The sequence below is a fragment of the Lipomyces chichibuensis genome (genome assembly GCF_038497645.1).
Source record: "Lipomyces chichibuensis strain CBS 12929 unplaced genomic scaffold V1513scaffold_10, whole genome shotgun sequence".
NCBI lineage: Eukaryota > Fungi > Ascomycota > Lipomycetes > Lipomycetales > Lipomycetaceae > Lipomyces > Lipomyces chichibuensis.
The window spans coordinates 154279-165855 of NW_027117462.1; the positions used below are offsets into that span (position 1 = coordinate 154279).

Here is an 11577-nt window from a genome sequence, read left to right on the forward strand (position 1 = left end):
CGGCTCAATTTTTTTTTTGGCACTGAATGCAATTCCACTGCGATGGAGAGCATATGTGGTACCGCTGAGTAGACAGTAGCATATCAATATTTCGGTGCAGTCACTACAGAGTATAACCCTTATCCACCACCCCCTTCCACGTGACATAATTTCGAGCCGCACAAAATTTCGCGCTTCTCTGTTCTGCTTTAAACAAGTCGAGAATCAACCATTGGATTTGCTGTAGCAGACGCTGAGTAGTCGTTTATAGTTTGCATTCTTGACACATTTGCGTGTACATTTTAATCGGCGTACTGCTACGATGTCCGCCAATTACAATAAAGGGCCATCTACATCAGGATCTCAGCTAAGGTCATGTTTAACAACCTTTCTCTCTCCAAATCATGAAACCTTGCTCCCGAGACACCTCGGTGCTGCAGCGGCTTGCCTAGGGTCTTCTGCTGCTATCAAGTCCTCAGAGCCTCAAATCCTCCACAGAGTTCGAGTACGACTGTCCGCCCTTTTGCAATCACATTCTTCTGAGGTGCGTCTGTGCGGTGCGGAACTAATATATACTCTGGTTGGAGTCGATTGGGAATCGCTGGCATCTCACGGTGCGACATGGATCAAGCTACTTCTCATAATATTAGAGGCATGGATGGACCATATTGTCATATGTGGCAGCACTAAGCTAATCATTCACTAGAAGCGGAATGATAACCGCGCGACGTTGCGTGCCGTTATTCGAGCGTTGTGCAAGCTGTTTGCTTTAACGAGAGGAAAGCCAACATTAACGCGGGAACTGACCACACCAAACATTCCTCCATTTGCGACCTTTCTGTTAACTTTATCCTTGTCACAAGGTCAGCCAGATCTGCGTGCGCTGCCAATGACTTTGCCAGCATTGTTGGCGATTCTACGCGACCATCCGACAACATTCAGACCATTCGCATCCAAGCTCTTGAACAATATTCTTTATCCTATATTGAATTCATCGAGCCATACCGGGAAGGCGGTTGGTTGTGAAATAGAGCTCTTGACCAGAAAGTTATTTGTTTCGATGTATCTTGCGGTGCCTAAAGATCAACTTCTGGAGTGGAGAATCGCGTTTTTAAAAGTCATTGGAGAGACGCATAAGGCTATTTCGCAGACCTTCGACATTGTTGATGGTGCGTATGCTATTGCAGTCTACAACACAGCGTAATACTGACAAAATTCAACAGAAGACACCGCTTATGAGAATATCCCCTCTGGTTGGGATTCTACCGTGGACATTCAGGACTCGTTTGTTGGAATCTTGAGGATAGAAATGCTGTTGCGAACTGTGGAGTCATTTTTAAACACAGCCACGCAATCGCAAGTACAGGTGCCGGTCTCTAATATCGTGCAATTAGTCGATAGGCTGCTATCTCTCGATCCAGAGAATTTGCAGTTTAAAGATACCTCAGATAGAATTAAGCAGGATTTCATACTTTCAGTCCTTCCTACAGTTCATGCGAATGTTTATGGATTTTTGACGACTTTTGTTAAGACGTAAGCGAAGATTTTTGTCATAAGCGGTTTACATTCTGACAGTTGTACTCAGTGCTGGTCAGTCGCTGTTACCCCACGCGTATACTATCTTGTCACATGTTGCGACTATTCCTGCTTCCCGCAATTCGTAAGTATCGAAATAGATGAATTTTATATCTACTGACCAGTGTAGTCTATACAATATTCCGGTCTACACCTTTTTAGAGGAATTCCTTTCAGTGATGGCCATTCTGCCGACGAGTCTTAACTCAGAAATCAATCACGCGGTTGAACTTGCTCTGTCGAACTTGTCTTCTATACAGCATGCATCGAGCAGTTTGCCAGACTTCGCAAGCCATCCTCAAGCATTTATTAGCCAGCCACCTCCACAAATAACGATTCCGGCCATCAAATTTTTAGCAGCAGTGGTTGGTACTGCGCCAGATCTTCCGGCAACTACGAGGTCCCTTATTGATCGGTTCAGCATCGTTCGATCTCATGTTGGTTGGGCAGAGGAAAGGCTGCTACTCGAAGGTGTCTTGCAACCTGGTCGAAATATTCGATGGAGCATTATGCCAATAGCGACGCGCAAACTTCCCAAGAGCCGAAATATGGGTGGTATCTTGCATCCACGATTTCCGCCGGTACCAATTCGCAGTGAAGATACTTTGGGTAGCCTTTCTGCCACTGATTTGGAATACTTGGCGAGTAAGCACAAGAAGGAGGCTGAAAATGGTGAAGTTAGTGCCGGCGCGGTTAGCAGTTCTGAAGAATTGGGTGCATTACAGCCTGGCGGCCCCCAACTCTCCGAATCAGCAGATACGGCGATGAGTGAATATCTAGGTGAACTCACGTCAATGGAAGATATCGAACCAGCACAGCCACATGCGACTGCAAGTACTTCAGGACTGCGACCCTCGATATCCTCATCAACCGGTTTGCCTACTCCAACAGAATCAACGATATCGCATATTCCGACTGGGCAACAGTCGTTCTCGTTGCCCACGGATACAGTTCAACAGGTGTCGTCGAACTTGAATCATTCGAACTTTAAGATTGTCGCTCCAATCGTTCCACCTCCAGCAGCGTCCGTGGCTGCTAATCCGGTTACTGTCGGGAGCGTGAACGCCGGAAACGAGATGACGGATCGCAAACGGTCTCGAGAGGGCACTGCCTTGGAGGAATCTAAGCGGCCAAAGTTTCTGGAATCTGCGACGGATGGACGATTAGAAGAGAGTTCTGACGTGGCTGGATATACGCAAATCTCGAAAAATTCGTTTATCTCTGCGTCCAATCTGAAGTTGTCCGTCGACGTCACCACCGCTAAGAATGGAATTGTCCAAACACCAGATGATTTAGGCAATGGGATTGAAATAGGCGAAATTACGACTGTGTCGGAGAGGGGTAGCGTCAAACAGACAAATGAGAGCTACCCCTCTTCCGAACAAGATGTCGCAGGCATGGCAGATGAAGCTAAAGATAAAACAAGTGAGGATGATGGGGTTGACAATCTCGATGACTTTGTCCTACCATTAATAGATACGGAATGGTCTTCAGATGAGAACTAGGGGGAAATGCGGAGTCATTGTATATTATGCTTCATCTGAAATGACTTTCAATTACAAGCGTTTATTGGATAACTTCCATTTCTTTGTCTCCTATATCTAGAGTTTTGATCGCATCCCAAATGCAAGTTGCAACAGCATCTAGTTCTTGGCTTGCATCAATGGTAACGACCTTGCCCATTCGTAAAGCACCTGGATGATCATCATCGCCGAGAATTGTCTTGAAACTCTCACGGACCTTCGCCTGAAACTCGCTTACTTCGTATCTTTCTCTGCCAAAGTCGGCCCTTGCAGTTTGGAGCTTCACATTTTCCGGATCGACATCGAGAAATATCGTCACATCTGGCTGCGGAAGTCCTCGATCTGGTGCCAGACACCATTCGAGTGACATATCAGGGATGCCTTTTGCCAGTGAGTAAGCCACGCCAGACGGCACGTATCGGTCTAAAATAACTGTTTGGCCGGCTGCCAGTGAAGACAATATTGACTCACGCAGCTCCCATCTATTTGCTGAGAACAATAGATGGATGGCTTGGTCAGGGAGATGGGTTTGCGAGACGAGATACGCGTTGATTGCATGCCCTATTTGAGTAGAGCGATCTTTTTAGAACAATTAGTACACTGCAATATTAAACACACAGCCCTATAAAAAGAAATACCTGGAACTTTCTGCACTCGTACTCTGCCAGCGCCAAGTTTCTTTGTGAGTTTCTCGTACAGTAGCTGGCACTGGGTGGTTTTGCCTGCTCGATCGAGACCTTCGAAAACAACTAATAACCCCCGGCTACTCTTTAGATTTTCAGCTGTCATATTGAACGCTTTCACTAACTATCGTAGGTTAATAAATTTGAGCAATAAGATCAGATATTGGTGTATGATATAACTGGGGGCCGGCAGCGCAATTGCAATAATATTTGTTGCGCGCCATCCACGCGTTGTTTTTCGCGCCGCACGCAGAGGACCAAGTAAGCGAATCGACATACAATTCACCCGAGTTGCAGATTTGCAGTCTCTTAAGCCATAATCTGTACAACTTTTGCCAATGGCGGGCAACTTTCTTTTGGATCTACTGTATTGAGTATCTAATGCTTCGGTGCCGAGATATTTCCTTAATGTTGAATACTGGCGGTGCGGTGTTTGTCTCACGGTTTGGATATGTAGCTGTACGATAGACACAAGGCAGCGAGACTAATGCGCCATAAATTTCACGCAGCAAGTGCAAATACGTTTTACGCAACCGACATCCGCCGAAGACCGAACTGACAAAAATTTAGACTCACTACACTTAGACGAGGTCGTTTTCTTATGGGATATAGTCCCACCGTCAGAAGCCTTACGTTTCCTTGTAAGATAGCCTTGTCGTATTCAAGGCATAATACTATAGATAATTTATATGCCTCGAATTGTCGGATTCCAATTTCTTAAACGGCTGATTGCCGGTTCAACATACCCGGCGACCGGAGCTCGCTGCGTGTCTACTTATCCCAGACGATATCTCGGTATCATACAGTCGCCTAGCATGTCTTTCTTGCCTTCTATCATTCCGACATGTGCTATGCCGACGTCCGTGTCACACCGGTTATTTTCAGGAACTATTGCGAGAAGTCACGGTCATATTCACGACCCGAAACCTGGTGAAGAGTATGTCTTCACATATTGTCGCATTAATTGTCTGTCGGCCGGAAGGACTAATGACTTGTGATCTAAGGATACATGTGACATTTATTACTCGAGAAGGCGACCAGGTTCATATAGACGCTGCAGAAGGCGATAACTTATTGGACATCGCCCAAGCGCACGATTTGGATATGGAAGGTATATTTAAATACTCAAAAATCTGATATACGGAAAGCAGAATGGAGCTAAAATATTATAGGAGCATGTGGTGGCTCTTGCGCGTGCTCGACTTGCCACGTAATTGTCGACCCAGAATTTTACGATTTAATACCAGAGCCTGATGATGACGAGAATGACATGTTGGATCTCGCGTTCGGACTAACAGAAACGTGGGTGCACATGTATTCACATATTCTGCATGGAAACTTATCTAATTGATTCTTCCAGGTCTCGTCTTGGATGTCAGGTGAAACTTACTAAAGAACTTGACGGTCTCCGAGTTGCATTGCCGCAGATGACTCGCAATTTACAAGCAAAAGATTTCGAGAAACGATGAACGACTATGATAATTGACTGAGATAAAAGTAGAAAGGCTACGGCTGTAAGCATGCGCATTCGTTGAGAATATTGTGATCTTTTTCGACATTTTGTCTCATATCAGGGGAACATATAGACATTGTTCGCTTACGGATTCGACTTGGGGTTACTTTGGTACATCATGCTCATTTTCATCTTGTATATAACATCTCAAGAATATATTGTACAAATAGCATAAATTATTTGTCATTCAAGACTAATAATTGGAAACTTTAATATCCAAACTCCTAAATTCCTGATTTAATCTACTCAATCAATTAGACTGCAAGGGCATCCGTGGCCTTCTTCTGCGCCTCAATAACGGTATTAAACAATTTGACCACTGCAATTCAGCGTTAGCAATGAGCACTGTGCAAATTAGATAATGTTCATTCTCACCTCCCCTCTTGGCTGTTTTCTTAAGCTTTCTTTCGCGCTCTGTATTCTTTTGCACCGCATCAGGATTTGGTGTCTCTCCTTCACGGATACCGGTAATCACATCTCTAATGCGCGCCTTATCCAGGAATTGTTTCTTCTCCAGTCGTAGCTCGCGTCGCGCTTTTGCTTCCAACTTGGACTCTTCGATCGCCTTTGCTGTTTGCTTAGAACGCACCAAAACAGGATCTTTCCGATCATGTGCTTTAAGATGAGATGACAAAATAGCCGTCATGGCAGAGGAGAAAGCCTCTGGGTCAGTTCTCTTCTTCTCTGCATGGATTGTTAGATGAGTGCAATCAATTGCAAGAGATGCGACCTTACGTTTTGTCCGCTTCTCGTTGGCGGCAGCATTTATGTTCTCAATTTCTTCATCATCATCAAGTTCCGACTCTCCCTCATCATCACCTTCAGCGTCGATATCATCTTCTTCTTGGACCTCCGCCCCTTCCTCGTCGTTGTCGTCAGAAAATTCCTGTTCGTCATTGGAGTCGATCGAAGGTTCGTCTCCGTCTGCGGAATTGTCTTCGTATATGTCTTGTTCCTCTCCTCGTGAGACGTCTGATACATCAACTTCGTGGTGAACGACCTCTTCGTCGTCAGAGAACTCGTCAAATGATTCAGCATATTCTTTCTCGGTTGTAAGCTCCAGTCCATACTCAATACACGACGATAAGCACCCGGACGGATTTATAACTTACCGTAGTTACTGCTAGCACCTTTTTCGACAAGCTTTCGCTTTTTGTTGGAATATGAGCCCTTTTCCTTCTGATGTAGGTTTTTGCTCGATCTGCCCTTCTTGGAGACTGCCTTTGACTCTTTTTGATTCGCTACTATAACAGGATAAGCATTTCGCTTCTTTCCGTCCGGCATATTTGATCCGGGCATTGTCGATGTCTGCTGTTCAAACGTTTTCGGACAAGGCTGCTAGTAGAGAGTTCCGGCGAATTGTGAGAAAAGTTTCTGTAGGAAGTGGTCGGAGCCTTTCCAGGTCATAAGTCCCAACTGCCGTAGTAAAGTTTCTGGGCCTCCAGTTTCTTCCAAAACGGAAGACCTCACCATTTGTTTCGGAACCAATACTTAGGTATTGTAGCCAATTTTTTGAGTCAAAAGCTGACTCGACCAGCCCTGCGAGGTTTTATAATTGGAAAGCAGCGTAATTATTTGATCGATAATTTTACGACCGATCTAGTTGAAATGGCGACCAGCACGGGACCAATGAGCCCATTGCGACCGTATTATCAACGACCAGAACTCGTATTTCACAATGGTGTGCCCGATCTCGCGATTACAAAAGCTGGAAATGGAACGTCAAGTAGTACGTCAGGCTTTGGTAGCGGCGGGCTTTTGGGTCTGAGCTCTTCGCAAGCCGATTCCATCCTGGCAGATCTCGACTATGCTGATTACCTCGAACTTCCAAATACAAGCGAATTACTTCGCGGTCTCACGAATGCCATATTGACGCGATACTCGTCGACTTTCTTAGCACAGCCTTTTGAAGTTGCCAAAATGGTACTCCAGTGCGGGAGATATGAGCGACCGCGAACACGTATAGGGAGTTCGCTTTCGCCCGGTCCAGACTTGATTTCTACAAAGAAAGATTCATCACAGAAAAGAGGCCGCAGAGGTCGGATCGACGATATTGACACGTTTGAAATTGATAATCTCGATGACGAAGACGGTGAAGTTCAATACTTTTCGACTGCAGGTGAGTCATCGTCACGGCAAACTGCGAAGCATCGGCGTGTAGGAAGTGTATCGTCTTCTGGATCCGCAGAGTCGTCATCAAGTCATGGAAGCATATCCAAAAGAAGTAATACCGGACGCGGCATGCATCGAAAAAAGTCAGAACCAGTAGCTGAGGTATATCGGATTGGACCACATCGGCCGTATATCCTAGGAACAATGGGAGCCCTGTGGACAAAAGATGGTCCTTGGGGAGTATGGAGAGGTAAGCTTTGGCTGTATTTAATTAATCCAATAGAGTTATCTGATAATTTCTCTTCGATATCTAGGAACTAATGTAACGTTCGTTCAAAACATCATGTTTATCACCCTTGAGTCATGGTTATCAGCTTTTTTTTCAGCAGTATTTAGTCTACCCGATCCCTCATCATTAGAGATTGCAGATAGCAGCCACCCTATAATATCTCTTATTGCGTCCGTCACAGCAACCACATTGACCGCCCTAGTATTGTCGCCTCTCGATATTGTTCGCACAAAGCTCATCTTAACCCCGTCCGATGCGCAACCTCGATCTATTGTAGCATCCCTTCAGTGCCTTCCAACTCTCACCTGCCCCCCAAATCTTGTCCTTCCAACGGCATTATTGGCCGCCGTTCCCAGGGTTATCTCGCGGGGAACACCTTATTTTCTCCGAACCAGATTTGGAATCGAGCCTTACACGTCCCCCATGCTATTCAGCGTTTTGTCACTAGCCTCCTCCTCCACAGAATTATTTGTCAGACTTCCTCTGGAAACAGTGTTACGACGAGGCCAGCTTGCATATGTTGGCGTCCAAAGAGCAATGGTTCCAGTTGGCCCATACAACGGAATGCTTGGAACAATATGGGATATTATTTCAAGCGAAGATAACGGCGACTCTGGTCTCGAAGGTTTATGGCGGGGCTGGCGAGTAGGAATGCTAGGGATTTTTGGAACCTGGGGTTTTGGCGGACTGAGATCGCGAACGCTGGCTTATAATGGGCGAGAGGAGCGGTTTTAGGAAGACCTACTAGTGCATAATCCAAATCATGGCTATTTAATACTAAGACATTCGCTGTAACTATTTACAATATTTCATGGGATTTAGCATATTTGGAATTGAGATTGACTTATGGTGTTGTTTGTCTGTGATTGACGTTGCTTCTGAACTCGCGTATTAATGATTCTCTCAACTTACCCATTAATATCGTCACGAATTCTATCATTTTACTAACTTTTGCGACCACCACTGCTGCGAAAGCAAATGATCGGGCGCAAACTTATTTGATAATCAAGTATTTCTAGTGTCATTCCGCAGAGAAGTGTAGTAAGGTACAATGGTGTTGCCGTACCTCGTCGGAAAATATGTGAAAGGTACCAAACCAACACGTTCCCCTGGCTCTGTCAGGGCTCGAGTGTCTCTAACCGCCGAACTTGCTCTCCACTCTATTATTGGCATATAACCTCACACACCAACCACAAAGACTCTGGCACAATACTGCATAACGTTTCGACTGTGCTAGATACAGTTCAACTTAGCTACTTCGTGAAGGGGTTTGTGACGTAGTGGCTGCCTGATGCTCGACCGATAACATGGCGCTCGGTGATACTTTTTCAGAGCGGGAACGAGATTTAGACAGTCCGTTTCTAAAGTACAAACGACAGAGGCAAAAACCAAACAGGAAGAAGATTTTGGTGGTCATAGCGATCCTGATATTTTTTGGCATGAGCGTTCTTTTATGGTCCACGACTCCGGCCAAGGTGAAAAAGGCAGACCAAGCCAAATTACAAAGAAAAGTCAGCATGGAGCCATTACATCGGAGACAGCGAAAAATTCACTGTGATCCAGATCCAGTGCGCCAAAACGCGACGCTGGTGATGCTTGTGCGGTATGATTCTATTTTGTAGCGCGAGTTCCGAGGTATCTGATAAAGCGGCAGAAACTTCGAGATTGACGATGCTCTTAGCAGCATGCGGCAAATTGAGGACAGGTTTAATCGACGGTATCGCTATCCGTGGACGTTCTTGAATGACGAAGAGTTTACGCAAGAGGTATTCATAACTGTCGAAGTATGATATTTCATGAGCTTACGATACCTGCAGTTCATACAACTGACAAGTGGAATGGCATCTGGCGATACCGAATACGGTGCGTCCCAACTGACCTTTTTTTCGAGATCCATAGCTGACTACCTGTCAGGTCTCGTACCAAAGGAAGAGTGGTCATGGCCAGATCATATCGACCGGCAGAAATCTCGCGCCAGTATGAAAAAGATGGAAGACGATGAAGTTATTTATGGTGGGTCGTTGACATACAGGTACGATCGTATTACTTCCTCAATATGTGCTATCTTTCTGACACCAGCGTTCAGGCATATGTGCAGATATAACTCGGGCTTTTTCTTCAATCACCCTTTGCTACTGAAATATGATTGGTATTGGCGTGTGGAGCCCAGTATTGAATTCTATTGCGATATGAATTAGTAAGTATCTCCTCGTTCTGAATAATATGTCTCGATACTGACTATTTTGTGAAGTGATCCATTCAAGTTCATGAAAGATAATAACAAGGCGTATTCCTTCGTGATCGCAATACCGGAATATCCTAAGACAATCCCTACGCTATGGGACGCTACGCAGCGATTTGCAGAGAGATATCCAAAGTACATAGCCAAAGACAATGCCATTGATTTTATAGTTGACGATCATAAAGGGATTAAAGGGCCCTATAACTTTTGTCACTTTTGGAGTAACTTCGAAATTGCAGACTTGAATTTTTGGAGAAGTGAGGCATACACGAAGTATTTTCAATGGCTGGATGAAGAGGGCGGGTTTTATTACGAGCGATGGGTAGGTTTTCAAACGTTGACAACAATAGTTGTTGATTTGCTAAATCTCACAACAGGGAGACGCGCCGGTGCATTCCATTGCGGCTTCATTGCTACTGTCCAGAGAGAGAATACACCACTTCGCTGATATTGGATACAAGCACACCCCATGGTAAGGTGCAGCGTAACTAGTAGCTATTGATTTGGCCTTCTAACAGCAACGGATAGGTTGCGCTGCCCAACTGATGACGAGTCCTATTTTTCAGGCAGATGTCTGTGCAACCGACACGAAAACTTTGATGAACATGTATTTAGTTGCCTTCCTAAATGGTTCCAGATTGCTGGTAAGTAAAATCTTAAGTTAATAGGTGATCTTGTGCAAGATATTGATTAGCGTGTATAGGACGGGCTCTTGGGTCACAGCCATATCGACCGCATATTTTTTAAATGGATTAGGTTTTTTGGTGTCTTTCGATTGTTTTTCCGGGACCTCTTTGGCCATTTGGATGGAATCGTACATATCCTTGACATTGGTGTTCTTGGGAGTCAGAAAGTTTACATGCAAGACAATCTCTCTCTCACAAAATATTACTCAAATGTCAACTAAGGGACCGTAACTTGAGACTCTGTACACAAAGACCTTAGTTGTCCTTCCCATCCTTGACATAGAAAAATGTCCGCTCCATATGTTGTCTTATAGATGCTTTGTCTCTAACCGTTTGCAAGAGCTCTTTTTCTTCGACTTGCACATCTTCCCATTTCAATTCCGGCCGATCTTCGCCAATCCTATTGAGCGGCTCCACTCCTTCTGTATCCACATCCTGTACATGATCTACAAACACAAGCTGCCGTTGTAAATCCGAGAGCATCTTCCCCTCCTCCTCATCATCTTTTGGGAATTGGAGTCCCGACCGCCGCAGTAAGTCTCGCAATGACTGCGGATTTATATCTTCATGGCGCTTTTCGGGTGCTGATTCACGCAGCAACGATTGTATAGCCCATGTTGGTTTTGATAGAAGGGACTCCAATTCCGCATCTGTCTCGATCCTCTTAGTTCGAATTGCTGAACTTACTGTGGACGAATTTCGTCGCCATTTTACATGTAGGGGAATACGCCTACACCACGTCGCGGTTGTATACTCTGCAATTAGGCTGCCAAATCGTGGACCCAGTAATCGAATCCTCATTCCTTGTAGCCACCGTGGTCAATGTTCAGAGTACTCTATAACTGGCGAGATATTCACTTCAAGTTGATAACAGATTCTTCCAGAGAGGATGACAACTTGACAAGTCGTCAATGACAAAAGCGTGAGATACAGAGCGTATTCAATGTGTCGCTAAAAACGTGTCAAGCCTTTCAC

The 11577-nt window shown here is 45.0% G+C and overlaps 7 protein-coding genes across 7 annotated transcripts; 4 read left to right on the forward strand and 3 right to left on the reverse strand.

The window, feature by feature from the left end:
• The first annotated feature begins 205 nt into the window (after window positions 1–205).
• On the forward strand, window positions 206–3135 carry V1513DRAFT_442271 (rRNA processing/ribosome biogenesis-domain-containing protein). The gene is made up of 5 exons (XM_066897637.1): window positions 206–631; window positions 686–1148; window positions 1203–1512; window positions 1565–1639; window positions 1685–3135. The coding sequence occupies exons 1-5, from the start codon at window positions 302–304 to the stop codon at window positions 3057–3059; spliced, it is 2553 nt and encodes an 850-aa protein (XP_066754304.1). The 5' UTR covers window positions 206–301; the 3' UTR covers window positions 3060–3135.
• Window positions 3090–4157, reverse strand: V1513DRAFT_23370 (thymidylate kinase-domain-containing protein). The gene is made up of 2 exons (XM_066894425.1): window positions 3716–4157; window positions 3090–3656 (listed from the first exon to the last, which is right to left on the reverse strand). The coding sequence occupies exons 1-2, from the start codon at window positions 3864–3866 to the stop codon at window positions 3121–3123; spliced, it is 687 nt and encodes a 228-aa protein (XP_066754305.1). The 5' UTR covers window positions 3867–4157; the 3' UTR covers window positions 3090–3120.
• A 447-nt stretch (window positions 4158–4604) lies between these two features.
• V1513DRAFT_457894 (2Fe-2S ferredoxin-type domain-containing protein) lies at window positions 4605–5229 on the forward strand (the record flags this gene model as incomplete). Its single annotated transcript, XM_066899652.1, has 4 exons — window positions 4605–4623; window positions 4662–4871; window positions 4933–5062; window positions 5121–5229. The coding sequence occupies 4 exons, from the start codon at window positions 4605–4607 to the stop codon at window positions 5227–5229; spliced, it is 468 nt and encodes a 155-aa protein (XP_066754306.1).
• Window positions 5230–5380: 151 nt separating this feature from the next.
• V1513DRAFT_442279 (Rrp15p-domain-containing protein) lies at window positions 5381–6637 on the reverse strand. Its single transcript, XM_066897638.1, has 4 exons — window positions 6386–6637; window positions 6009–6314; window positions 5649–5957; window positions 5381–5592 (listed from the first exon to the last, which is right to left on the reverse strand). Exons 1-4 carry the CDS (start codon window positions 6570–6572, stop codon window positions 5528–5530), a joined length of 867 nt encoding a protein of 288 aa, XP_066754307.1. The 5' UTR covers window positions 6573–6637; the 3' UTR covers window positions 5381–5527.
• A 93-nt stretch (window positions 6638–6730) lies between these two features.
• V1513DRAFT_442281 (mitochondrial carrier domain-containing protein) lies at window positions 6731–8789 on the forward strand. Its single transcript, XM_066897639.1, has 2 exons — window positions 6731–7635; window positions 7700–8789. Exons 1-2 carry the CDS (start codon window positions 6882–6884, stop codon window positions 8407–8409), a joined length of 1464 nt encoding a protein of 487 aa, XP_066754308.1. The 5' UTR covers window positions 6731–6881; the 3' UTR covers window positions 8410–8789.
• A 402-nt stretch (window positions 8790–9191) lies between these two features.
• Window positions 9192–10568, forward strand: V1513DRAFT_457897 (nucleotide-diphospho-sugar transferase; the record flags this gene model as incomplete). Its single annotated transcript, XM_066899653.1, has 8 exons — window positions 9192–9277; window positions 9329–9440; window positions 9492–9537; window positions 9589–9706; window positions 9761–9871; window positions 9926–10238; window positions 10294–10388; window positions 10445–10568. 8 exons carry the CDS (start codon window positions 9192–9194, stop codon window positions 10566–10568), a joined length of 1005 nt encoding a protein of 334 aa, XP_066754309.1.
• A 110-nt stretch (window positions 10569–10678) lies between these two features.
• Window positions 10679–11552, reverse strand: V1513DRAFT_442289 (uncharacterized protein). The gene has a single exon (XM_066897640.1). The coding sequence runs from the start codon at window positions 11401–11403 to the stop codon at window positions 10858–10860; it is 546 nt and encodes a 181-aa protein (XP_066754310.1). The 5' UTR covers window positions 11404–11552; the 3' UTR covers window positions 10679–10857.
• Between the last annotated feature and the right edge of the window lie 25 nt (window positions 11553–11577).

Bases quoted from the DNA above. Each gene is read 5' to 3' on its own strand.
- V1513DRAFT_442271 (XM_066897637.1), top strand. From the start codon at position 302: ATGTCCGCCAATTACAATAAAGGGCCATCTACATCAGGATCTCAGCTA. The intron at 632-685 runs GCATGGATGGAC...ATCATTCACTAG, and splicing joins TACTTCTCATAATATTAGAG to AAGCGGAATGATAACCGCGC. The intron at 1,513-1,564 runs GTAAGCGAAGAT...AGTTGTACTCAG, and splicing joins TTGACGACTTTTGTTAAGAC to TGCTGGTCAGTCGCTGTTAC.
- V1513DRAFT_23370 (XM_066894425.1), bottom strand. From the start codon at position 3,866: ATGACAGCTGAAAATCTAAAGAGTAGCCGGGGGTTATTAGTTGTTTTC. The intron at 3,657-3,715 runs GTATTTCTTTTT...TGTTCTAAAAAG, and splicing joins ACGAGTGCAGAAAGTTCCAG to ATCGCTCTACTCAAATAGGG.
- V1513DRAFT_442279 (XM_066897638.1), bottom strand. From the start codon at position 6,572: ATGCCCGGATCAAATATGCCGGACGGAAAGAAGCGAAATGCTTATCCT. The intron at 6,315-6,385 runs GTAAGTTATAAA...CAACCGAGAAAG, and splicing joins AGGTGCTAGCAGTAACTACG to AATATGCTGAATCATTTGAC. The intron at 5,958-6,008 runs GTAAGGTCGCAT...CAATCCATGCAG, and splicing joins CAACGAGAAGCGGACAAAAC to AGAAGAAGAGAACTGACCCA.
- V1513DRAFT_442281 (XM_066897639.1), top strand. From the start codon at position 6,882: ATGGCGACCAGCACGGGACCAATGAGCCCATTGCGACCGTATTATCAA. The intron at 7,636-7,699 runs GTAAGCTTTGGC...TTCGATATCTAG, and splicing joins TCCTTGGGGAGTATGGAGAG to GAACTAATGTAACGTTCGTT.
- V1513DRAFT_442289 (XM_066897640.1), bottom strand. From the start codon at position 11,403: ATGAGGATTCGATTACTGGGTCCACGATTTGGCAGCCTAATTGCAGAG.